This window comes from Rhinatrema bivittatum, chromosome 11 (assembly GCF_901001135.1).
Source record: "Rhinatrema bivittatum chromosome 11, aRhiBiv1.1, whole genome shotgun sequence".
Lineage (NCBI taxonomy): Eukaryota > Metazoa > Chordata > Amphibia > Gymnophiona > Rhinatrematidae > Rhinatrema > Rhinatrema bivittatum.
The window spans coordinates 2,966,830-2,990,906 of record NC_042625.1 but is presented as its reverse complement, the minus strand read 5'-3'; the positions used below and the strand labels follow the sequence as shown (position 1 = coordinate 2,990,906).

Here is a 24,077-nt window from a genome sequence, read left to right as displayed (position 1 = left end):
CGGAAGCCTCCTACCTTTACAAATGGAACAGGTTTCAGTCATGGTGCTCTTCTCAATCCCTTGACCCCTTTACCTGTACAATCATGAAGTTTCTGGACTATCTCTGGCACTTGTCGGAGTCAGGTCATAAAACTTCCTCCATCAGAATGCATGTTAGTGCAGTGGCCGTCTTCCATAAAGGTGTTGGATGTTCCCATATCGGTACAACCCCTTGTAACACGTTTTCTGAAGGGCTTGCTTCACCTCAAGCCTCCACTGCGTCCTTCGGCCCCTTCTTGGGACCTCAACCTGGTTTTGGGTCGGCTCATGAAACCGCTGTTCGAGCCTCTCCAATCCTGTGAACTTCGCTATCTCACATGGAAAGTGATCTTCCTTTTGGCATCACTTTGGCTCGCAGAGTTAGTGAGTTACAGGCCCTAGTTAACCTATCCGCCTTACACTAAAATTCTGCAGGACCGGGCAGTACTCTGCACTCACCCTAAGTTCTTGCCTAAGGTAGTATCAGAGTTTCATCTCAATCAATCCATTATACTATCTAGCTTTTTTCCCAGGCCCCATTCCAATCCAGGAGAACAGGCTCTGCATACCCTTGACTGTAAACGGGCTCTAGCGTTCTACCTAGACCGTACAGCTGCCCACAGGAAAAGCACTCAATTGTTTGTCTCTTTCCATTCCATTAAATTGGGGCAGCCTGTAGATAAGCAGACTCTCTCCTCCTGGTTAGCAGACTGCATATGCTTTTGCTATCAGCAAGCAGGCATTCCACTTCAGGACCGTGTTAAAGCACACTCTGTGAGGGCCATGGCGACTTCAGTAGCACACCTGCACTCTGTCCCGCCTCCTGACATTTGCAGGGCTGCCACCTGGAGTTCTTTCCATACCTTTACAGCCCACTATTGCTTGGACAAGGCCGGAAGACAAGATTCCATCTTTGGCCAATCTGTCCTGCGTATCCTACTCACAACTTGACGTACCAACACCCTTCTGCCTGCTGATAGGGTTCAGGATGCCCTCGGCCAAACTTCACCCCAGTCCTAGTACCTTGCACACCTGGGTACATTTGGTGCATACTCGGACATCCTCAGCTCTGTACTCACCCATATGTGAGGACTACCATCCTGCTTGTCCTGTAAGAAAGCAAATGTTGCTTACCTGTAACAGGTGTTCTCACAGGACAGCAGGATGTTAGTCCTCGCCCGCCACCCCATGGTGTTAGGTTCATTACGTTTCTTATTTTATTTTTCGGCACTTCCTGTAGCTTTAAACAAGACTGAAGGGGGGGGACGGACCCCTGCTGGCTGCAGGATTAGTGCCATGCTGAGTATGCCCAGTAGGTGCCAGTCAAAGTTCTAGAAACTTTGACAAATTGTTCCGTGATTGGGCTCCATCCTGTGATGCTGTCCTGTGAGAAAACCTGTTACAGTAAAGCAACATTTGCTATACCAAAGAAAACAGGGGGACGAGACCTTAGGGCCTGGATCAAGTTCATCAAAATAAAAAAGTTCAAGATGGTTCCCTGGGCACCCTGATCCCCCTTCTTACGAAAAGGGCACTACTTATGCTCCCTCGATCTGAAAGATGCCTACACACACATCAAGATCTTCCCAGGTCACTGAAAGTATCTCCAGTTCGTGGTGGCTTCCAGTATTGCTTTATGCCGCTTGGGCTCGTGGCCATATATGTTCATGAAATGCCTAGCCGTGGTAGCTGCGCACCTTCGCAGAATAAGAATTCACGGTTTCCTGTATCTGGATTATTGGCTGGTTAAGAGCACCCTCGGGCAGGGACCGAGGAGTCCATGCACTCAACCTTCTTGATTTTTGGATTTACTAGGGTTCGTTGTCAACTACCCCAAGTCTTATCTCATCCTGTCACCACAGTTGGACTTCATTGGGGCCCTGCTAGGCTTGGCTCAGACCAATACCTTCCTGCCTCGGCAACAGGGCATTAATCTGAAGAATCATGGCAGGAATTCAACAGATCAACAATAGAAAGCCCAATCAAGCAAATGAAATTATTCCAAAGTACAGGTAAACATGAATTGCAAAGAGCAATAATATAAATGAGAAAGAGACTTTGAATATATCTATGGGACATTCATACCACCCTTACAGTTTTCGAACCTGGTATTGTTCACATTAACAACCTGTAGGGTCTTGTGTAATCATCAGTCCTTTTTTTTGTTTTTTAACAATTTTAAATGTGATAACTTCCACCAGAGCAAAAGAAAAGCAAAATTGCATACCTTGTAATAGGTGTTATCCCAGGACAGCAGGATGTAGTCCTCACATATGGGTGACGTCACTCACGGAGCCCTAATGCGGGAAAACTTCTGGCAAAGTTTCTAGAAGCTTTTAACTGGCAGCCTGGGGCTACTGAGCATGCCCGGCATGCCATGATATTCCCTGCCACAGGGGTCTCACTTCAGTCTCATATGTAGCAATAAGCGTTAGCAAATTAAAATAATAAAAGTCTAAGGTCCAACTCCGCGGGGTGGCGGGTGGGTTCTGTGAGGACTACATCCTGCTGTCCTGGGATAACACCTATTACAAGGTAAGCAATTTTGCTTTATCCCAGGACAAGCAGGATGCTAGTCCTCACATATGGGTGATTAGCAAGCTAGAGGCTGAGTCATTGTCCATGAAGTTAGCAGTGATGCGTTGTTGAGGAAGTGAGTCAGCCGAAGATCAGAGCAGAATGGTTGTAGAAGGAGTTGGGATTAAACTGGAAACAAGTTCTTTAAGACAGATTGTCCATAGGCTGAATCTTGTCGTCCTTGTTTATCCAGACAGTAATGAGCTGCAAAGGTGTGAAGAGAACTCCATGTTGCTGCTTTACATATGTCAATGATTGGCACTGAACGAAAATGTGCTACTGAAGTTGACATTGCTCGTACTGAATATGCTTTTACTCGCCCTTGAAGAGGAAGGCCTGCTTCTTCATAGCAAAACTGTATGCAATCTGCTAACCAGTTTGATAGAGTATGTTTGCCCACTGCTTTACCTGGCTTATTTGGATCATAAGAAACAAAAAGTTGATTGGATTTCTTGAGGGATGTAGTGCGGTTTAAATAAAAGGACAATGCACGTTTACAGTGTGTAAAGCTCTTTCCCCTTGGTGAGAATGAGGCCTTGGAAAGAATGTGGGTAGAACTATGGTTTGATTTAAGTGGAATTCCGTAACTACTTTAGGAAGGAATTTTGGGTGTGTATGGAGAATTACTCTGTCATGTAGAAACTTTGTATAAGGTTCATAGGTGACAAGTGCTTGTAACTCACTTACTCTTCTAGCTGATGTAATGGCTATTAGGAAGATAGTCTTCCATGTGAGAAATTTGAGATCACAAGAATGAATGGGTTCGAAAGGAGAACGCATTAATGCTGTTAAAACCAAATTCAGATCCCATTCTGTGATTGGAGGTCGAATTGGTGGTTTAAGGTGAGTTAAACCTCTCATAAACCTACTGACAAGAGGTTGTGTGGATATAGGTGCATCTCCCATCTTGTTATGATAAGCTGAGATTGCACTCAAATGTACTCTGAGTGATGAAGTCTGAAGACCAGAGTCTGAAAGATGGTATAAATAGTCTAGAAGAGAAGTAGTGGGGCAAGTGAAAGGATCAGTGGTTCTGTCTGCACCACAAAGTAAACCTTTTCCATTTGAAAGAATAATTCTTTCTAGTGGAAGGTTTCCGTGAAGCTATAAGCACTTGAGAAACATTGGTTGAAAGATTGAGTGGTTGTAAAATTAAGCTTTCAACATCCATGCTGTCAGGGATAGGGATTGAAGGTTGGGATGGTGCAACCGACCCTGATCCTGAGTTATGAGATTGGGAGCTACTCCCAGGCGTATTGGATCCCTGACTGAAAGGTCTAGCAGTGTGGGAAACCATACTTTCGAGGCCAGTATGGAGCTATGAGTATCATGGTCCCCTTGACTTGCTGTAGTTTCACTAGAGTTTTTGTTATAAGCGGTAGTGGAGGATACGCATATAGTAGGCCTGAGTTCCAAGGGCGAGCAAAAGCGTCCTTGGCCAGCTGGTTCTGTTGTTTGTGTAGAGAACAGAAGTTGTCCACTTTGTGATTCAGATGCGACGCAAAGAGGTCTATTGTTGATTGTCCCCAACGTTGGAATATCTTGGTCGCTACTGAGGGATTCAGGGACCACTCGTGTGGATGGAACTGACGACTGAGTCGATCTGCTAGTACATTTTGAATCCCTGCCAGATAAGTGGCCTGTAGGAACAATGAGTGGTTCAAGGCCCAGCCCCAAATTTGTGCAGCTTCTTGACAAAGGAGATACGAGCCCGTACCTCCCTGTTTGTTGATAGACAATACAGTAGCCATGTGGTACGTTTGGATCAGGACAGTCTTGTGTGAAAGGCAGTACTTGAACGCATGCAGCGCATAACGTATAGCTCGAAGTTCCAGAAAATTGATTTGATATGTGGCTTCGAGTTTTGTCCAAATTCCTTGAGTTTGAAGAGAGTTTATGTGAGCTCCCCACCCCTTAAGGTGGATGCATCTGTACTTACAGTTATCTGAGGGACTGGTTTTTGGAAGGGTAGGCCCTTGCGTAAATTCTCCCTGACTGTCCACCATTGTAGTGATGAGCGTAGTTGGTGGGTCACGTGGATTGGATAATGTAATGGCTGAATGGCTTGGATCCATTGTGATCGTAGAGTCCATTGGGTTACTCTCATGGCGAGTCGTGCCATAGGAGTGACATGAACTGTTGAGGCCATGTGGCCTAGTAAAGTGAGAAATTGATGGGCTGTCGCTTGTTGTTGTGTGGAAATTGAGTGTGCCAACAGGGACAGTGTGATTGCACGATCTTCTGGTAGGAAAGCCTGTGCAATGTTTGTGTTTAATTCTGCTCCTATGAATTGGAGTAGATGAGAAGGGTTCATGTGGGATTTCTGATAATTGATGAGGAATCCCAGTCTGTGAAGTATAGCTATTGTGCGATTTAGTGAAGTTATTGCTCCTTGTTGTGATTGACTTTTGATGAGCCAATTGTCGAGATAAGGAAAGACATGAACACCTTGTTTGTGTAAGTGTGCTGCTATCACTGCCAGGCATTTGGTGAATACTCTGGGAGCTGAAGCTAGGCCGAATGTTAACACTCGGTACTGGAAATGCTGATGTCCTACTGTGAATCTTAATAATCTGGTTAATATTGGCACAGACGTGCTGAGGGGGTCCTTTAATAGGTAAGAACTAGAAGTTTCCTAAGGTGTCCAGTTAAGGCCAGTTTGGGTGTGGCAGAGAAGGTAAATAGTGACCTGGCTGGGCATTGCAGACTACTTGAGGCAGTCCCAGAAAGGTTCCTTCTTCTGTTCCTGTGCAGATAAGACTCTTTTACATTTTTGTGGTGCTCTCTGGGGGATAAAAGACTCTTACTTTTCTGTGGTGCTCTTGAGGGAAAAAAGAAAAAAACCAAAAAAAAAAAAACCCTGCTTGTTTTCTTTCACTATTCTAATTAATTGCTTTGTGCTGCACTAACATCTGGGCTCTCTGAGCAGTAGAACTTCTGTGTTTTATACCTTTCTCTAGGTCTGTTATTATACAATAATTGTAATTGTTGCTTGCAAACTGTTATTTTGAAGATCCAGTATACCTGCTTTTCTATTATTGTATAGCGGTTCTTTAATAATCTGGTTAATATTGGCACAGACGTGCTGAGGGGGTCCTTTAATAGGTAAGAACTAGAAGTTTCCTAAGGTGTCCAGTTAAGGCCAGTTTGGGTGTGGCAGAGAAGGTAAATAGTGACCTGGCTGGGCATTGCAGACTACTTGAGGCAGTCCCAGAAAGGTTCCTCCTTCTGTTCCTGTGCAGATAAGACTCTTTTACATTTTTGTGGTGCTCTCTGGGGGATAAAAGACTCTTACTTTTCTGTGGTGCTCTTGAGGGAAAAAAGAAAAAAACAAACAAAAAAAAAAACCCTGCTTGTTTTCTTTCACTATTCTAAATAATTGCTTTGTGCTGCACTAACATCTGGGCTCTCTGAGCAGTAGAACTTCTGTGTTTTATACCTTTCTCTAGGTCTGTTATTATACAATAATTGTAATTGTTGCTTGCAAACTGTTATTTTGAAGATCCAGTATACCTGCTTTTCTATTATTGTATAGCGGTTCTTTAATAATCTGGTTAATATTGGCACAGACGTGCTGAGGGGGTCCTTTAATAGGTAAGAACTAGAAGTTTCCTAAGGTGTCCAGTTAAGGCCAGTTTGGGTGTGGCAGAGAAGGTAAATAGTGACCTGGCTGGGCATTGCAGACTACTTGAGGCAGTCCCAGAAAGGTTCCTTCTTCTGTTCCTGTGCAGATAAGACTCTTTTACATTTTTGTGGTGCTCTCTGGGGGATAAAAGACTCTTACTTTTCTGTGGTGCTCTTGAGGGAAAAAAGAAAAAAACCAAAAAAAAACAAACCCTGCTTGTTTTCTTTCACTATTCTAATTAATTGCTTTGTGCTGCACTAACATCTGGGCTCTCTGAGCAGTAGAACTTCTGTGTTTTATACCTTTCTCTAGGTCTGTTATTATACAATAATTGTAATTGTTGCTTGCAAACTGTTATTTTGAAGATCCAGTATACCTGCTTTTCTATTATTGTATAGCGGTTCTTTAATAATCTGGTTAATATTGGCACAGACGTGCTGAGGGGGTCCTTTAATAGGTAAGAACTAGAAGTTTCCTAAGGTGTCCAGTTAAGGCCAGTTTGGGTGTGGCAGAGAAGGTAAATAGTGACCTGGCTGGGCATTGCAGACTACTTGAGGCAGTCCCAGAAAGGTTCCTTCTTCTGTTCCTGTGCAGATAAGACTCTTTTACATTTTTGTGGTGCTCTCTGGGGGATAAAAGACTCTTACTTTTCTGTGGTGCTCTTGAGGGAAAAAAGAAAAAAACCAAAAAAAAAAAACCCTGCTTGTTTTCTTTCACTATTCTAATTAATTGCTTTGTGCTGCACTAACATCTGGGCTCTCTGAGCAGTAGAACTTCTGTGTTTTATACTTTTCTAGGTCTGTTATTATACAATAATTGTAATTGTTGCTTGCAAACTGTTATTTTGAAGATCCAGTATACCTGCTTTTCTATTATTGTATAGCGGTTCTTTAATAATCTGGTTAATATTGGCACAGACGTGCTGAGGGGGTCCTTTAATAGCTAAAGGACTAATAAAGTTCCAGAAAGTGTCCTGCTTGTCCCAGGTTCAACTGTTTGTTTCCCTCCCACCCTCCCCCTCTACCCACCCACCCCTGGGATTAGATTACTATTATAGACTGTCTAAATTAGCATTAGCAACAAGATCAATTAGTAAGTTAACAGCTCAGGACATACCAATCCCAAACTTAACCAATATGAGAACTATCCAATGCAACTGTTGTAGAGCCTTTATTCTGAGGGAAAGCATCTGGAGACTTGGAGCTTGCCCGATCTGTGCACAGCTCTCTTCTTTGACAACGAAGCTGACTGAGGTTAAAGCTCAATTAGCTTCAATTAAAAGGATTACACCCATATTGCATTACTCAGAAAATAATTCCCCAACACCAAAGAATAACCAGGAGTCAAGAAAAAGAAATACAGTAGACTCAGGTAGGATAACACATGTGTCCCACAGTCACCCATTCTTGACAGATGGGAAACCAACAAGTACACCCTCCCACTCAATCAGTTCATCAAGTAAATCATTAAAAAACAGGATCACAGTGGGCTCTGGTAGAATTAGACCTGTAACAAGGAGACACACACAGTATCATATGCAACAAGAACATAAAGCCCTCCCTATATTAACTGAAGAAATTCTAGAGAAAAACATTGAGATGGATAACTCTGTCATCAATGGCACAACTGCAAAAGGAACGAGTAAAGTGAATAACAAATCTCAACTAAAGTCTCATAAGGAGTACAGGAAAAGCAATAACCGTAAAGAGAGTACCTGGAAAGCTATGACTACAAATGCTCATAGTTTGGGAAATAAAATCCCAGATCTGCAGGCCCTAATGACAGAGGCAGAATTGGACATCGTTGCTATCACAGAGACATGGTTCACAGAATCTCATGATTGGGACACGGCAATACCAGGCTATAACTTGTTAAGGAAGGACAGAGTGGATAGAAAAGGGGGAGGTGTGGCTCTTTATGTCAGAAATAATATCCAAGCATCTGAGCTGCAAGGTAGTTGGGGCAAGGAAGAAGCACTATGGGTCGACCTAAAAACAGATGATGGAGCATCCATTTATATTGGAGTGGTTTACAGGCCTCCAAACCAAAAGGAAGAGCTGGACAGAGATCTGGTTGAAGACATCCATAAGATAGGTAAGAAAGGGGAAGTGGTGATCATTGGTGACTTTAATATGCCAGATGTAGACTGGAAAATCCCATCTGCAGAATCTAAAAACAGTAGAGCAATACTGGATGCCATGCAAGTATCTTTGTTCAAACAAATGGTATTGAAACCCACGAGAGAAGGAACTATTCTCGACTTAGTGCTCAATAATGGAGAAATCGTCTCTGATGTCAAGGTGGGCGCCCACCTCAGCACCAGTGATCATCAAACGGTATGGTTTAATATCACTAAAAGAATAGGGAAAAGAACCACAAAGACCCGAGTTTTACAGTTCAAAAAAACAGACTTTGAGGAAATGGGGAAGTACCTAGAGGAAGAACTAAATGGATGGGAAAATGAGAGAGATGTGGATCAACAGTGGACCAATCTAAAAGGAGCAATCGCCAAGGCAACTGCTCTATATGTTAGAAATGTAAAGAAAAGCAAAAGAAAAATGAAACCTATCTGGTTCTCAAAGGAGGTGGCTGACAAAATTAAAGCTAAAAGAACTGCATACAAGAAATACAAAAGATCCCAAAGGGAGGAGCACAAAGAAGAATATCTGATTCAACTGAGGGAGACTAAGAAATTAATCAAGTTGGCAAAAAGTCAAGCAGAAGAGAGGATTGCCAAGGAGATAAAATATGGTGACAAAACATTTTTCAGATACATCAGCGAAAAGAGAAAAGTCCAAAGTGGTATAGTGAAATTGAAAGGTGGAAATGATCAATGTGTGGAGGGAGACGAAGAAATGGCAGAAATATTAAACGAATACTTCAGCTCTGTGTTCACTAAAGAAGACCCTGGAGAAGGACCATCTCTACACAACAAGAAACTGGAGGGAAGCGGAACAGAGGAAAATCCATTTACAGTAGATAATGTATGGGAAGAGCTAAAGAATCTGAAAGTGGACAAAGCCATGGGGCCTGATGGGATTCATCCAAGGATACTGAGGGAGCTCAGAGATGTGCTGGCGGGACCGCTGTGCGACCTGTTCAATAGATCCCTAGAAACGGGAGTGGTGCCGAGTGATTGGAGAAGAGCGGTGGTGGTCCCTCTTCACAAGAGTGGGAACAGAGAGGAGGCTGGTAACTACAGACCAGTTAGCCTCACTTCAGTGGTGGGAAAAGTAATGGAGTCACTGTTGAAAGAGAGAATAGTGAACTATCTACAGTCCATAGAATTGATGGACCAGAGGTAGCATGGATTCACCAGAGGAAGATCCTGTCAGACAAATCTGATTGACTTTTTTGACTGGGGAACCAAGGAATTGGATAGAGGAAGAGCACTCGATATCATATACTTGGATTTCAGCAAAGCTTTTGATACGGTTCCGCACAGGAGACTGGTGAATAAAACGAGAAGCTTGGGAGTGAGTGCCGAGGTGGTGACCTGGATTGCAAATTGGTTGACGGACAGAAGACAACGTGTGATGGTAAATGGAACCTTCTCTGAAGAGAGAGCGGTTTTAAGTGGTGTACCACAAGGATCGGTGTTGGGACCGGTCCTGTTCAATATCTTTGTGAGCGACATTGCGGACGGGATAGAAGGTAAGGTTTGTCTTTTTGCGGATGACACTAAGATCTGCAACAGAGTGGACACGCCAGAAGGAGTGGAGAGAATGAGACGGGATCTAAGGAAACTGGAAGAGTGGTCGAAGATATGGCAGCTGAGATTCAATGCCAAGAAGTGCAAAGTCATGCATATGGGGAGTGGAAATCCGAATGAACTGTATTCGATGGGGGGGGAAAGGCTGATGTGCACGGAGCAGGAGAGGGACCTTGGGGTGATGGTGTCTAATGATCTGAAGTCGGCGAAACAATGCGACAAGGCGATAGCTAAAGCCAGAAGAATGCTGGGCTGCATAGAGAGAGGAATATCGAGTAAGAAAAGGGAAGTGATTATTCCCTTGTACAGGTCCTTGGTGAGGCCTCACCTGGAGTACTGTGTTCAGTTCTGGAGACCGTACCTTCAAAAAGACAAAGACAAGATGGAGGCGGTACAGAGAAGGGCGACCAGGAAGGTGGAGGATCTTCATCGGATGACGTACGAGGAGAGATTGAAGAATCTAAATATGTACACCCTGGAGGAAAGGAGGAGCAGAGGTGATATGATACAGACTTTCAGATACTTGAAAGGTGTTAATGATCAAAAGACAACGACAAACCTTTTCCGAAGGAAAAAAATCAGCAGAACCAGGGGTCACGATTTGAAGCTCCAGGGAGGAAGATTCAGAACCAATGTCAGGAAGTATTTCTTCACGGAGAGGGTGGTGGATGCCTGGAATGCCCTTCCGGAGGATGTGGTGAAGACCAGAACTGTGAAGGACTTCAAAGGGGCGTGGGATAAACACTGTGGATCCATAAAGTCAAGAGGCTGCCAATGAAGAGTGGGTGACTCGCCAGAATGATGGCTACTGCCTGGAGTCAATACCCTTATTAAATAAACATACACAGGCTTACGGTGACTCCAACATCGCTCTAAGCTTCAACAGCAAGAGGAAATGTGGAAAAAAGGATTCACACTCACAAAGAGGGGAGTAGCTGGCTTGTTACGGCGGTTACTACCCCAAATCAAATAAGCCTGATACTTCACTTTCAATGCATATACAGCAAAGTTCTCTGATTCAACGGCAGGGGAGAAGAAAAACTGATACTTCACACATCCAGCAGAGCTCTCTGCTTCAACGGCAGGGGAGAAGAAAAGAGGGTTCGCACTCACAAAGCGGGGAGTAGCTGGCTTGTTACGGCGGTTACTACCCCAAACCAAATGTGCCTGATACTTCACTTTCGATGCACATCCAGCATGGCTCTCTGCTTCAACGGCATGGGAGAAGACTTATACGTCACGCATATCCAGCATAGCTCCCTGCTTCAACGGCAGGGGAGAAGAAAAACAACCAATAAGGGCTAATAACATAGTCTGGGTAAAACAAATAAGCATGGGTGCAGCTTGCTTATTGCGGCGGCTACTACCCCTAACGAATCAAGCTAGATATTTCACTTGGATGCAGCTCCATCACTGCTCTCTACATTAAAGGTGGGGGTGGAAGGGAAATAGAACCAAGAGCTAAGAGAAACAGATAAGTATGAGAGAAAATATGTGTGAAGCTTGCTGGGCAGACTAGATGGGCCATTTGGTCTTCTTCTGCCGTCATTTCTATGTTTCTATGTTTCTATACTTGCGATGAGGCGGGAATATAGGAATGTGCGTATAAGCATCTTGAAGATCCAGAGAACAAAGCCAATCTCCCTTTTGTAGAAGTGGAAGCATGGTGCCTAGTGAAACCATCCTGAACTTTTCTTTTTTTAAGAATTTGTTGAGATTTCTGAGATCTAGAATGGGACGTAGGCCTCCGGTTTTCTTTGGAATGAGGAAATACCGGGAATAGAATCCTCTGCCCTTCTGACTGTGTGGAACTTGTTCCACGGCTCTTGATTGCAGAAGAGCTGATAATTCTGTTTGTAATTGAGGTATGTGATTGAGATGGGAATTTTGTGGTGGAAACTCCTGAGGGAGAGATGCGAAGTCTAGGCGGTAGCCTTGATGAATTATGGAAAGGACCCAATGATCGGTTGTTATTGATGTCCACTCCTTGTAGAAATGGGATATTCTCCCTCCAGCTGGCAAGGTGGTGTAGGGATTGGAATATTGGCCTTGTGCTCTGAAATTTGTTTCAAAAACCCAAGGCAGGTCCTGTTTGAGGAGCTGGTTGGGGCCTCGCAGACCGCTGTTGTCTCTGTTGGGGTCTTTGTTGAGACCTTGGAGGTCTTGGCCTAGAAGCGGGAGGATAGTACCTCTTTGGCCGATAGAAGGGACGTTTTGTTTCCCTACGCGGTGGTCTGCAACTTGTGTGGGTTGCAGGGTCATGAGGCAGCATGGAGAGTTGTTTTAATGTCTCTGAGTGCTCTCGAAGTTGAGCCACAGCATCCTGAACTTTGGTGCCAAACAAATTATCTCCCTGACAGGGAAGGTCTACTAGTTTGTCCTGGACTTCTGGGCGTAAATCAGAAGCCTTTAGCCAGGCCCACCTTCTGGCACTAATGCCAGATGCTGCTGTTCTCGAAGATGTTTCAAAAGCATCATAGGCTGCTCTGACCTCGTGCTTCCCTGCATCCAAGCCTTTTTGGTTTATGATTTGTGCTGCCTCTTGGTGCTGTTGAGGCAGAGAGGGTACAAATTCTTCAATCTGGTTCCAGAGATTTCTTTGGTATTGAGTCATGTAAAGTTGGTATGCTGCAATTTTGGAGTTGAGCATGGCTCCCTGGTAGATTTTTCTTCCCATCTGATCTAAAAATCTATTGTCCTTTCCTGGAGGGACCGAGGCATGAGTTCTGGTTCTGCGAGATTTTTTCTGAGCAGATTCCACCACAAGGGAATTGTGAGGAAGTTGAGTTTTCTCAAATCCTGGGGCAGCTTGAACTAGATAGGTAGAATCTACCCTTTTATTAACAGCAGGAGTTGTACATGGGTGTTCCCAAATCCTCTGCTGGAGCTGCAGTAGCACTTCGTGGACAGGGATGGCCAGATTGTGCTTAGGAGGATCTACAAACTGTAAAATTTCCAGTGTCTGTTGCCTCTCATCCTTTTCAGCTTGTAGTTGGAAGGGTATGGACTCAGACATCTCTTGGATGAAGGATGAAAATAAAAGGTCCTCTGGAGGTGACTGTTTCTTGGATTGAGGTGGAGAGGGATCAGACATGAAATCCTCTGAAGAGGGCTCAGATTCTGTATCCGACCAGGTATCAGAAGTTGGTGTTGGATATGGAGGAGGCTCAGGCCTTTGAGGTGGAGGTATCCCAGAAGGGCCTTGCAATGGATCTTGTGGATCAGGTGAAGTTTCTTGCTCCTCCTCTTCTTGCCCAGGCATAATGGGCAATGAAGCTAGAAGGTCCTGATATCTCTTAGTGAGCAGGCTGTGTAATTGTGCTTCAGAACTGGAAGTGTCTGGAACTGTGGGAAAAGGCTTTAGCAAAGAATGCTTGAATTTCCCCAATGACTTTTGCTTGGAAGATGTTCTTCTTTGCAAAGGGGGTTTGGATGGTGCCATGGTATAGAGAGACATCGATTATGTAACCGATGGCATCGATGATGTAGTGAAGGAAAACATCGAGATAGGAATCATCGAAGGCATCGAGAATGGTAAAGGCACCGATGGTATCAATGGTACGAACGCCTGAACCGGATCCGTCATCGATGTAGACATCAGCGGAATCGAAGATACCGCTGGCATCGGCGTATACGCCGGCATCGACTGAGCTGTCGGCATCATCGGCGGAGTCGCCGGCATCGGCTGTGAAGCCGGTATCGAAGGAACTGCTGACATCGGCGATCCCGTCGGCATCGGCGATGGCGCCGGAATTTGATGCTGTAAGGCATCGGTGACTATTTGTCTGATTAACACAGTCAAGTCAGGAATCGAAGTTGATACTTGCTGTGATGTCGATGGTATCGATACTGGAACCGATGGAACCGTAGTCACCGAAGTTGAGGAAGACTTTTGCTTCTTAGCAATCGGTTCATCCGGCGGCGGAAGCGGCGGGATAGATCGATGGCGTCGGTGCTTGTGCTTCGATCTTGGTTCAGATACCGACCTTGTCGATGAAGTGGAGGGTGTTGGAGAAGAGGCATCGCCCGAACCCTCCGGAAGTCTTTTCTTGAGAAGAATCTTTTTAGTAAGGCCTACCGGTGATGATTTTGTGGAAGTTGTCGGTGAAGGCCCCGATTGGATTTGAAAAATCTGTGCCATTTTTTCTTGGCGGAGTTTTCTGCCTTTTGCAGTCATCTCCTGGCATTCTGGACAGGCAGCGATGTCGTGCTGTCCTCCAAGGCACCGAACGCATTCAATATGCGGGTCCGTTATGGACATTGTTCGGTTGCAGGCTGGGCACTTTTTGAAGCCTGATGACATCTTGACTCGACATCCATCGATGGAAAAACGCTGAATTTATTAGCGAAAGCTAATTTCTTTGTCACCGTCCAGCGACAAACAGTATGAGACCCAAAATGGGGCAAAATTTTTAAAGAAAGTGTTGACTTTTTCTGTCAAGTTGTGAGGAAAATCTCATAGGGCTCCTGTGACCGCGATGTCGATGGCAGCGCGGAAAAAAGAAGACTGAAGTGAGACCCCTGTGGCAGGGAATATCATGGCATGCTGGGCATGCTCAGTAGCCCCAGGCTGCCAGTTAAAAGCTTCTAGAAACTTTGCCAGAAGTTTTCCTGCATTAGGGCTCCGTGAGTGACGTCACCCATATGTGAGGACTAGCATCCTGCTTGTCCTGGGATAATAATTTTTACTTCCCCTTTTTTATCCTGTCATCTTGCCAAGCCTGACATATCATCATGTTTCGCTAGAGCTGCTTCAGGGGCATCAATTTGTAGTGAATACTTTTGCATTCTCACTGATTAATCAAATTCTTTGTCCCATGACCATCTTCTATAAGAATACAAAACATTTGTTAATGTCCCAACATACAATGCGCTAACAGAGCTGTGAAAAACAACAACTTAGGCGTCCCGCGCTTCAGCAAACATTCCTGCGCCAAGTAAAAATAGTCTACTCTACATGGGTTTTTAAACATTTCACTTGACAGCACGCAACTGAGCGTGATGTCATATGTTATTTATATCCACGGAAACAGCGTGACCGTGCTAATCACAAAAAAGCAGTCTATTCGATTTGTTTGAGACCCCACAGGTCCACGGTGTGGAGCCGATAGATCCATTTTTGTTCCTATTGGGCCAACCTCTGAATGTGATTGCCACCTCGCAATGTGCTGCCACTTTTTCCAGAATGATCCACCTACACTCATGAAAAGCGTGATCCTCTTTAAGAAAATGGTCCACTAAAGGTGCCCCCTTCTTTATGTGTTTTAAGGCAGCTTTTATGTTCAGTCATCCTAATTTTGACAGTTCGTTGTGTCATGCCTATGTATTTTAAATTGCATGGACAGATGATGCAGTACACTACAAATTTTGACCTGCAAGAAAATTCCAAAGGAGATAATACTTGATAACCATCAAATGAAGATGGGTCGGCAGAAGCAAGTTTCATCTGACATAAAGTACACTGGCACAAGTTGTTTTCAACCAGTGTTGAAACTGGGATGTAATCACTTGATCAGACTACTTGATCTCTTATATTCCGTCCCTGTGAGTAGGCTGTATGTAGATGGGAAGAAAATACTGAGCTTACATTCTGAAAGGTACGCCAGTGTTTTCCAATAGCTCAGCTGATTAATGCAGCCATCAGTGAATGTTTTAATACTAGGGTCTGCTGGTTCAAATCCCCATTAGGCGCAGGTTGCAAAAACAAGTGCTCTCGGTGGTTGTATAAAGCTCTTCGATATGCTGTACGAATACATGGAGGATAGCCTCTGTCCAAAAAGCGATTAGCCATATCCTTGGCACGTCTTTTGAATTCATCCTGTTAGAGCATAAGCGGTGTAATCGGAGGAATTGTCTAATGGGGAGACTATGTTTGAAAGCTGTGTGGTGGGAACTGTCAAAACGAAGTAAATTGTTGCATTCAGTTGGTTTGCGATAGATGCTGGTCCTTACAGAAGTGGAATGCTTAGTCATTAAAATATCTAAAAATACATCCCAGTTTCAACACTGGTTGAAAACAACAACTTGTGCCAGAGTACTTTGTCAGATGAAACTTGCAACTGCTGACTCATCTTCATTTGGTTATCAAGTATTATCTCCTTTGGAATTTTTTTGCAGGCCAACATTTGTAGTGTCCTGTATCATCTGTCCATGCAATTTAAAATACATAGGCATGACACAACGAACTGTCAAAGTTAGGATGACTGAACACAAAAGCTGCCTCAAAACACATAAAGAGGGGGCACCTTTAGTGGACCATTTTCTTAAAGATGATCACGCTTTTCATGAGCGTAGATGAACCATTCTGGAAAAAGTGGCAGCACATTGGCGAGGTGATAATCGCATTCAGAGGTTGGCCCAACAGGAACAAAAATGGATCTATCGGCTCCACACCATGGACCCGCGGGGTCTCAACAAAGAAATCAAATGTTCTGCTTTTTTGTGATTAGCATGTAGTCACGCTGTTTCCGTGGATATAAATAACACACGACATCACGCTCAGTTGTGTACCGTCACGTGAAATGTTTAAAAACCCATGTAGAGTAGACGTTTTTTCCTTGCCGCAGGAATGTTTGCTGAAGTGCGGGACGCCTGAGTAAGTCATTGTTTTTCACAGCTCTGTTAGTGCATTGTATGTTGGGACATTAACAAATGTTTTTGTACTCTTATAGAAGATGGTCATGGGACAAAGAATTTGATTAATCAGTGAGAATGGTAAAAGTATTCACTACAAATTGATGCTCCTGAAGCAGCTCTAGCGAAACATGATATCGTGTCGGGCTTGGCAAGATGACAGGATAAAGAAGGGGAAGTAAAAATTATTTCTTTTGCTCTGGTGGAAGTTATCACTTTTCTTTTTTTTGTTTTTTAACAATTTTAAAGGACCGATGATTATGCAAGACCCTACAGGTTGTTAATATGAACAATACCAGGTTCCAAAACCTTAAGGGTGGTATGAAGATCCCATAGATATATTCAAAGTCTCTTTCTCATTTATATTATTGCTCTTTGCAATTCAGGAATTCAACAGAGCCAGCAAGCATCAGCATGGCACATATTGAAGTTATTGGGCCACATGGCTGCTACAGTACATCTCACGCCCTTGGCTCATTTGTACTTGTGAAAATCCCAGTGGACCTTAAAGTCACAGTGGCAACAAGCCACTCAGCACCTGCAGAATCACATCTTAGTCACACCATCCCTCTGGGCCTCTTTGTCCTGATGATGGGAAATCTCAAAAGAGGGTGGCATTCCAAAGTCCTCCCACTCAAATGATCTTTACCATGAATGTGTCCACCCTGGGTGGGGGAGCTCATGTAGATGGACTCAGCACCCAGGGTTTATGATTCGCCCAGGGACATCTCTGGAAATCAATTTCCTTGAGCTCCGGGCGATCAGGTTCACATTGTGGCCTTTCAAAAATAGGCTGTCCAACAAAATTGTGCAGATACAGATTGACAACCAAGTAGCACTGTGGTATGTCAACAAGCAGGGAGGTATGGAAGTAGTGAAGTGAAGAAATTACATACAATATATGTGATCTGCTTTTTTAGGTCCAAAACAAATCAGAATGAAAAAGGTTGCAAAATAGTCTTGCGGCGATGGGCCAGGAAAAGTACATGTCCTATCCATTGCACAGGGCTCTACCTAGGGCAGCACCCTCAAATAGAGGGGAAATGTCTTGTGCATGCAGATAGTAGCCCACTGACTCAGTACCAGTTTGGAAAGGTGCTCCGGCTGGCTCTATGGGTGATTGGTGACTCTGGGGAGGGTTATAGTTCTTACTCATTTCAGATTGGGGCAGCTACCATGGCTGCAGAGCTTGGTTTGCAACCGGCAACAATAATGTCAGTAGGCAGATGGCATTCAGGGAGGTTCAAACTGTATGTCAAACCACAGGAATATTTCTTGCCCTAGTCACTAACCTGCTTACTCTTACAGGTCCGTCAATGCAAATGCACTTCATCTGGATTACAGGGCATTCATATGTGCCATGGGCACATAAGAGCCATGGGCCGGCTGTTGGGTAAACACCTGGGCATGGCACTGCCTCATCTGACACTGATTTGGAAAGGAATACAGGGGATGAGGTGGGACCAACTGCTACCAACTATTCTGCATATACGCAAAGCCTTTCCACCCCGCCTTATGTTGATATCCATTTAGGGGGTAATGATTTGGCAACTAGGCACAGCGTTGAGCTAATACAAAAAAATACAAAAAGATCTCATTGTAATTTCTGGATGGTTTCAACATTCAGTCATTGTATGGTCCTGCATCACCCGCACACAGGTCTGAAGAGGAGAATATTCATACCAGGCATTGGATAGGGAAGGAGAAAGATCAATAGATGGATGTGCAGATTCATGCTGTCTACATCAGACATGTATAGCCCCTATACATGTCTGATGTATAGGGGCTATACATCAGACATGATTTTTTAGATGAGAGCCTGGGAATGTTCTGTCCAGATAGAGCGCATTTGTCACACATAGGCTGGGGTATTTTTTAATAGTGATTTACAAGATGTGCTGGATGCTTTGCTTGATAGATTTGGCTCTGGTGCTTTTAACGGCAGCCAGGGGAGAAGAAAAGAGGCAGGGCACGAGCAGTGCTCAGTTAAGGTCCAGGGACTTCTACGGTCAGGACCTCAGCCTACCAACGATCCTGTCAATGTGATTGGCTTCTATGGCCGGGTTTTATAGCTTGTTAATGGCTTGTTGGCTTGTGCACTGGTCACCTGGGGAGAAAAGCTGATGATACTTTGATTGCTTAGGTAGGCTGTTTTAGGCCTCGACGTTCATTCACGGCGCCATTAATGCATGGAAAGAAACGAGCATTAATAATTTTGTCAAATTGAATGACTAGCGTTGGAAAGGCAAAACTGTTTTTGGAGTTGCGATTAAAAATACAAGGCATCCCCTGAGGAAGACTGGAAACAGTCGAAACATGGCCCATGTCGGGACAGTTGTGAAATAGTACATCTACAGTGGGGCTAAGTATAATTTATTCTAGGATTTCAAGGGTTAAAGGAAATAAATAATGACGGTGGACAATTTAAGTTAAATGGTGAAAGGGATAATGGTAAATTAATTGCGTTGATCTTAGAAAGGTTAAAAAAATTTTGTGTTTTGGGGTGAAATAAAACAAAAGTAAGAATTTTTAAATGGATTAGAAAATATTAAAAAACATTTTTTGAGTAAAAAGTGGAACTGTACCAAATGATTATAGATCCAGTGCTTGACTAATCGCTGAATTTGCCTGCGGCCCATTGCGTGGCGAGAGGCGATGGATTAAATCCTATTTGTACTACTACTGATGGTACTGGTTCCTATTAATTGGTTTATGAGGGTAATTAATATTTTATAAAATGAAATAAAAAAAGATCAAGATACATCCTCCTTTTTTTGTATTAGATACATTCATGTAATGTCATAAAAAAAAAACCTAACTCTGCCTTCAAATGTTGAATGAGGGCTAGAACCCATATGTTCTTGACTGGTGTAGCAGAAATAAAAGAGAGGAAATGATCAGGTAAATCCTAATTTCACTTTTCTCTTGCCAGGCCTTGCCCAAATGACCTTGTATGTGAGATTGCACCCAAGTCAGCATACACAGCACCAATCTTTTATGCAAGGCCATTTTGGTCACACTCGTTCCAATTTCAAGCACTTGTTTCCCTACTCCTGTTTTATTTTTATTTATTTTTAACTCATGTTCGATTTCCATCCATTAGCTTAGTGCATCCTGTAGTACCCCTGCTACTGTGCATATTAACCATAACCCCCACTAAATATAACTCCTGTTTTAGTGCAGGCTTTGTTACATCTGCCTCAGTAGGAGTAGCAAGATGGAGCAGTAGGACTGTATGTACCTTACCCAAAATAGCATTGTGTTTCTAAACAACAGAGGGCATTGGATTAAGCTGTTTTACATTTTCCTTCAGATGGTGCGAGCAAGACCTCTGCCCTGTACACACGGCTGACAAAGCTGGAGCATATAATGCTGAAACAGCCTCCATGGACACAACACTGGTTTATGAGGGGAGCCTACTCTTGAAGGGAAATTAGGAAATTATAAATTGAGCAATCTATCTTGAACAATATCTTCCAGCTTTCTTTTCACACAGTCTCTAAAATTAATAAAGAGAACAAGTAACTTTAAGCTCATTATGGCTGTAAAATGAATAAATATAAACACAAGCAGCAGTAATCTAATCCAATATCTAATCAAATAAGGATACACTTGTAGCAAACAGTAAGGGGGCTTGAGGGTGAAGACATGTTAGTGATAGAATTTCATATGGATATTTGTATTTTATTTTTCACTTTTAATGTCAGAAAGAGTGGCTAGATTGACAGTACTGGAAACTAAAGTCTTATATCTATAAAACAGATACAGAACAAGTTTTCCCATAGGTCTGTGCTCATCACTGAATCCTGTACTCAAGAGACCACTTCTCTGAGCCATGCTGCTGCACTTCAAAAAGGATGCTAAATTGTGAGGATTTTTTAAATAATGATTTAAAGTAGTGTTTATCAACCCAGTTTCTGGTAGCTAATACACCAGCAACTACATTGCAGCCCTACCTCAAGACCAGTTCACAGCTGCCATGGTGCTGGCTCTGCATGATCCAATGGCAAAAGGAGTTGCTGTCGTTCCCTGATAAACTTCCTGTCTGGTCACTGCACTTCTCCCTCTGGATGACACAGAGCAGCGGAGCCTCTTCTGTTGCATACCCCACAGCCAGCCCTGGGCTTTGAACAGCACAAGACCCATATTTTCATGATCTTGGAATTTGAGAAGCAAGAGAGTATGGGTACCAAGCTGCTCTGAACTGGCCACGAAGAAGAGGGGATGAAGGGAACTATGGGAAGAGAGGGGGAAGCTAGAAGAGTAGATGAACAGCGAGTGCATGTAATGCAAGGGAGAAAATGGAGTGGGATCAAAGTTGAATGGGATGGGGGGAGGTAGGCTGAGAGCACAGTACTAAACAGAACGAGACTATGACACAAGAGCAGATATGTTTGTTACTGGGAGCAACACTTTCATCCAGACTGGAAAGAGCTCAGGAGCAGGTAGACCCACCTACCACATTCAATGCAATGAACAAACTGATCTTTTTCTTTACCATATATGCTACACTGTGTTTAAAATAGTTTCCAACTAATCTCTGAGTCTTTTAGTTATTATTTAACATGACATGGTTGTAACTAGCAAATAGCTGTTCTTTATCTTTAGGGGGAGAAGTGTTTTTCTTCCACTGGGGAGAGGAAAAAAGGTTTGAAACCACTAATATTAACAGTCGCCTACTAGAAATTATAGTGAGATAACCAACTGATTTTATATTAATCACCCTATTGCTTTCAGGACTCTTGAACCTTGCTGAGGTGAGCTGAATCGATTTGAACCACCGACTTAAAGTTGGAGGTCTCACTAAACCATCAAATCCCACTTTAGCTTTTATTTAAAGCATTGAAACATCTTCACTTTTGTATCATGAAGTCACACTAATGCCATAAAATTAATCATTGTTTGCATAGTAAGCTGAAACCTATTTATTGTTCACATATTTTCTAATGGCCTCTATTGTATTTTTTCTTTTGCCCAGCCATTTCTGCCTGCTCCTTAGGGCTTCCAGCTCTTTTGAAATCAGGGTTGGGATCCTGCACCAACTACTTGGGAATTCCCCCCCATTTTATATCCCTGACATTGTAGCAACAGTCCTCAGCTAAGGGCCACAAACTCAAGTTCCCTCCAGTAACCCTACAATTGTGGGCCTAAACGTCTGCTCATGAGGTATCACCACTGCAGGGTGACCAGGCCTCCCTTCTCCCCCTCCAGAGCTGCTAGGAACTGAACCCAGATCCTTTCTATGTGCACTGCCATTCAGTCAGCCGCAGCAGGGCTTTTGTTTATAGAGATTAATTGATTACAAACAAACCTTGTGTGAACGTGAAGTATGTGCCTAAAACAACACAACAAAACACTTGCATGCTTAAGAGTATGAGTTTGCTAGAGCAATACAATATCAAAGTGTGAGAGCTTGTTCTGTTGTCAAGTGCCTTATTGTGCTGAAACCAGCAATTAAAGCATTCTGTACCTCAAATAAATATAATTAACTACAAGAGCCACCTCTGTATGCTTTTTGTTAGCCTAATCCTTTACATTTATAATCAAGTATAATCATGTAATAGCTAGTGATTTTATATGCTTTTGTATTAAAAGAAATTGTGTAAATAGCGGGATTGCATAGGCTACCACATTCAACTTTTGCGAAGCCTGCAAAACTGAATTACTTTTGCCTGTCTTTCCCCCCCCCTCCATCTCAAATCTTTTTGGATGTAACTTTGGAGAGTATAGTTCTGTTTAAAATAATTAAATAAAGCATTTCACATGGACACAAAAGCTTTTATGCCCCTTAAATTTCAAACTTTTCACAGTGCTGGATTAAAAGATAGCATTATATTTTGCCAACTCCACGTATGTTCTCATAAAATTTGGAAGTAGTAAGCCCTGCTTAAGGAAAGTTTTTCAATCATTTAGTGAAAATAAAACAAATTAGTGAAGAATGTAAGCTAATGAAAAATGTATAAGACAACACATCAAATTACTTATGATGCATTAGCATGAAAATTACTGGTTTTCTGCCATTCATAGAATCCAAAGCTTATTCTCTGAACAAGTAGGAAATTAGAGACAATGTTCATGTAGAGAGCTGAAGTGCCATAGAAAGCTAGATAAAAATCTTAAACAGGAAGTGTTCAATAATCCTTTCCTACAAAACTGTTGTACTACTTTTCCCTATTAATGGGGCCGAGTGCACTGTATAACCCGCAGTCGGATGCTTCTCCTGAACACATTTAGAACAAGTACAGAAAAGCAGAAAAAACAGCTTTACTGTACTTGTTTTAAATGCTTAAAGAAACTGTACTTAAAAAACGCCCGAGTTAGGAAAACCGATCGGGGTCATGTTAGCAAGGAGGTGCTGGGGCTAACGCGACCCCCGTAATTTATATATTACATTATGCCCCCCTTAGGGGCACCTGGGGCACGTAAAGAAAACGGGCGCTGACTGTTCAGCACCCGCTTTCTACGCACTTTTATTGCATCGGCCCCAATGTGCTGCCTCCCTTCCTATTTCTAAAGGCATATAACATGGATAGGGGTCTCGAAAGATTTTTTTGCATTGCTGCTATTGTATACAAATATGAATATTCATTGTGGATATTCTGAAAATCAGACCTGTTTGTGGCACATGAGAACAGCAGTTGCCTACCCTGGGCTATGAAATGGTATTATGTCATCAAATACTTATTACATTAAACTCCTGTGGCTCAGAGCAGGATATTCAGTAGCTTTTAAGAAAGCAGATGTTGTCACAAACAAGACTTAGTTTTTGGGTACTTGCCAGGTTCTTATGGCCTGGATTGGCCACTGTTGGAAACAGGATGCTGGGCTTGACGGACCCTTGGTCTGACCCAGTATGGCATTTTCTTATGTTCTTATGTTCTTAAGCTGATGCAATACCATGCACTCAGGCTAGCACACAAGTTAACCTGCGGTTGGACGCACATCCACAACCCCTTATGCCAGAGCTTTCCAAACTTTTCATGTTGGTGACACACTTTTTAGACAAACATAATTTTGGGACACAGTAATTCAGTCTACTAGCAAACCAGAGGTTAAAGGTTAAATGAACGAAATGTATTTCGACAATTTATGTATGTTTCCTTAAATATATACATAATAAAATGTTTCACGACACAACCTATCTTGTGAAAACCTTTCATTTATATTAAAAATATATATCCTGCACCTCCAGTTCTGTAACTCTGTGCATCCACTGAAATTCCCCCAAACAATGGAGCTTGGATGTTTGCCTTACAGCTCATCATACTAAAAGATATTTTCAAATTTTGGTATCACCTCACAGTAACAGCAGCACAAACACCTTCCACTGCCAGGCACATTGTGAACTAACACAAAACCCCGCAAAAAAGACACTCAAAATCTATACTGCAATCCCATCGTAACACAACAGTAATAATACCAAGGACTCAAACAACAATAACCCTACCTGTGAAAAAGCATGGGTAAATATTACACTTGGTCCTAGAATACCAATACACCACCTACTAAGGA

The 24,077-nt window shown here is 43.0% G+C and overlaps 1 protein-coding gene across 4 annotated transcripts in view; it reads left to right on the top strand.

Moving 5' to 3' along the window:
- Positions 1 to 22,062, top strand: part of LOC115100538 (acyl-CoA dehydrogenase family member 11-like) — a 358,748-nt gene extending 336,686 nt beyond the window's left edge. For all 4 annotated transcript variants that reach the window (XM_029619049.1, XM_029619048.1, XM_029619045.1 and 1 more), the window contains one exon: positions 19,879 to 22,062. In XM_029619049.1, the coding sequence (XP_029474909.1) occupies positions 19,879 to 20,002 (124 nt within the window). In that variant the 3' untranslated portion in view covers positions 20,003 to 22,062. The remainder of the gene's footprint in view (positions 1 to 19,878) is intronic.
- Positions 22,063 to 24,077: the final 2,015 nt, after the last annotated feature.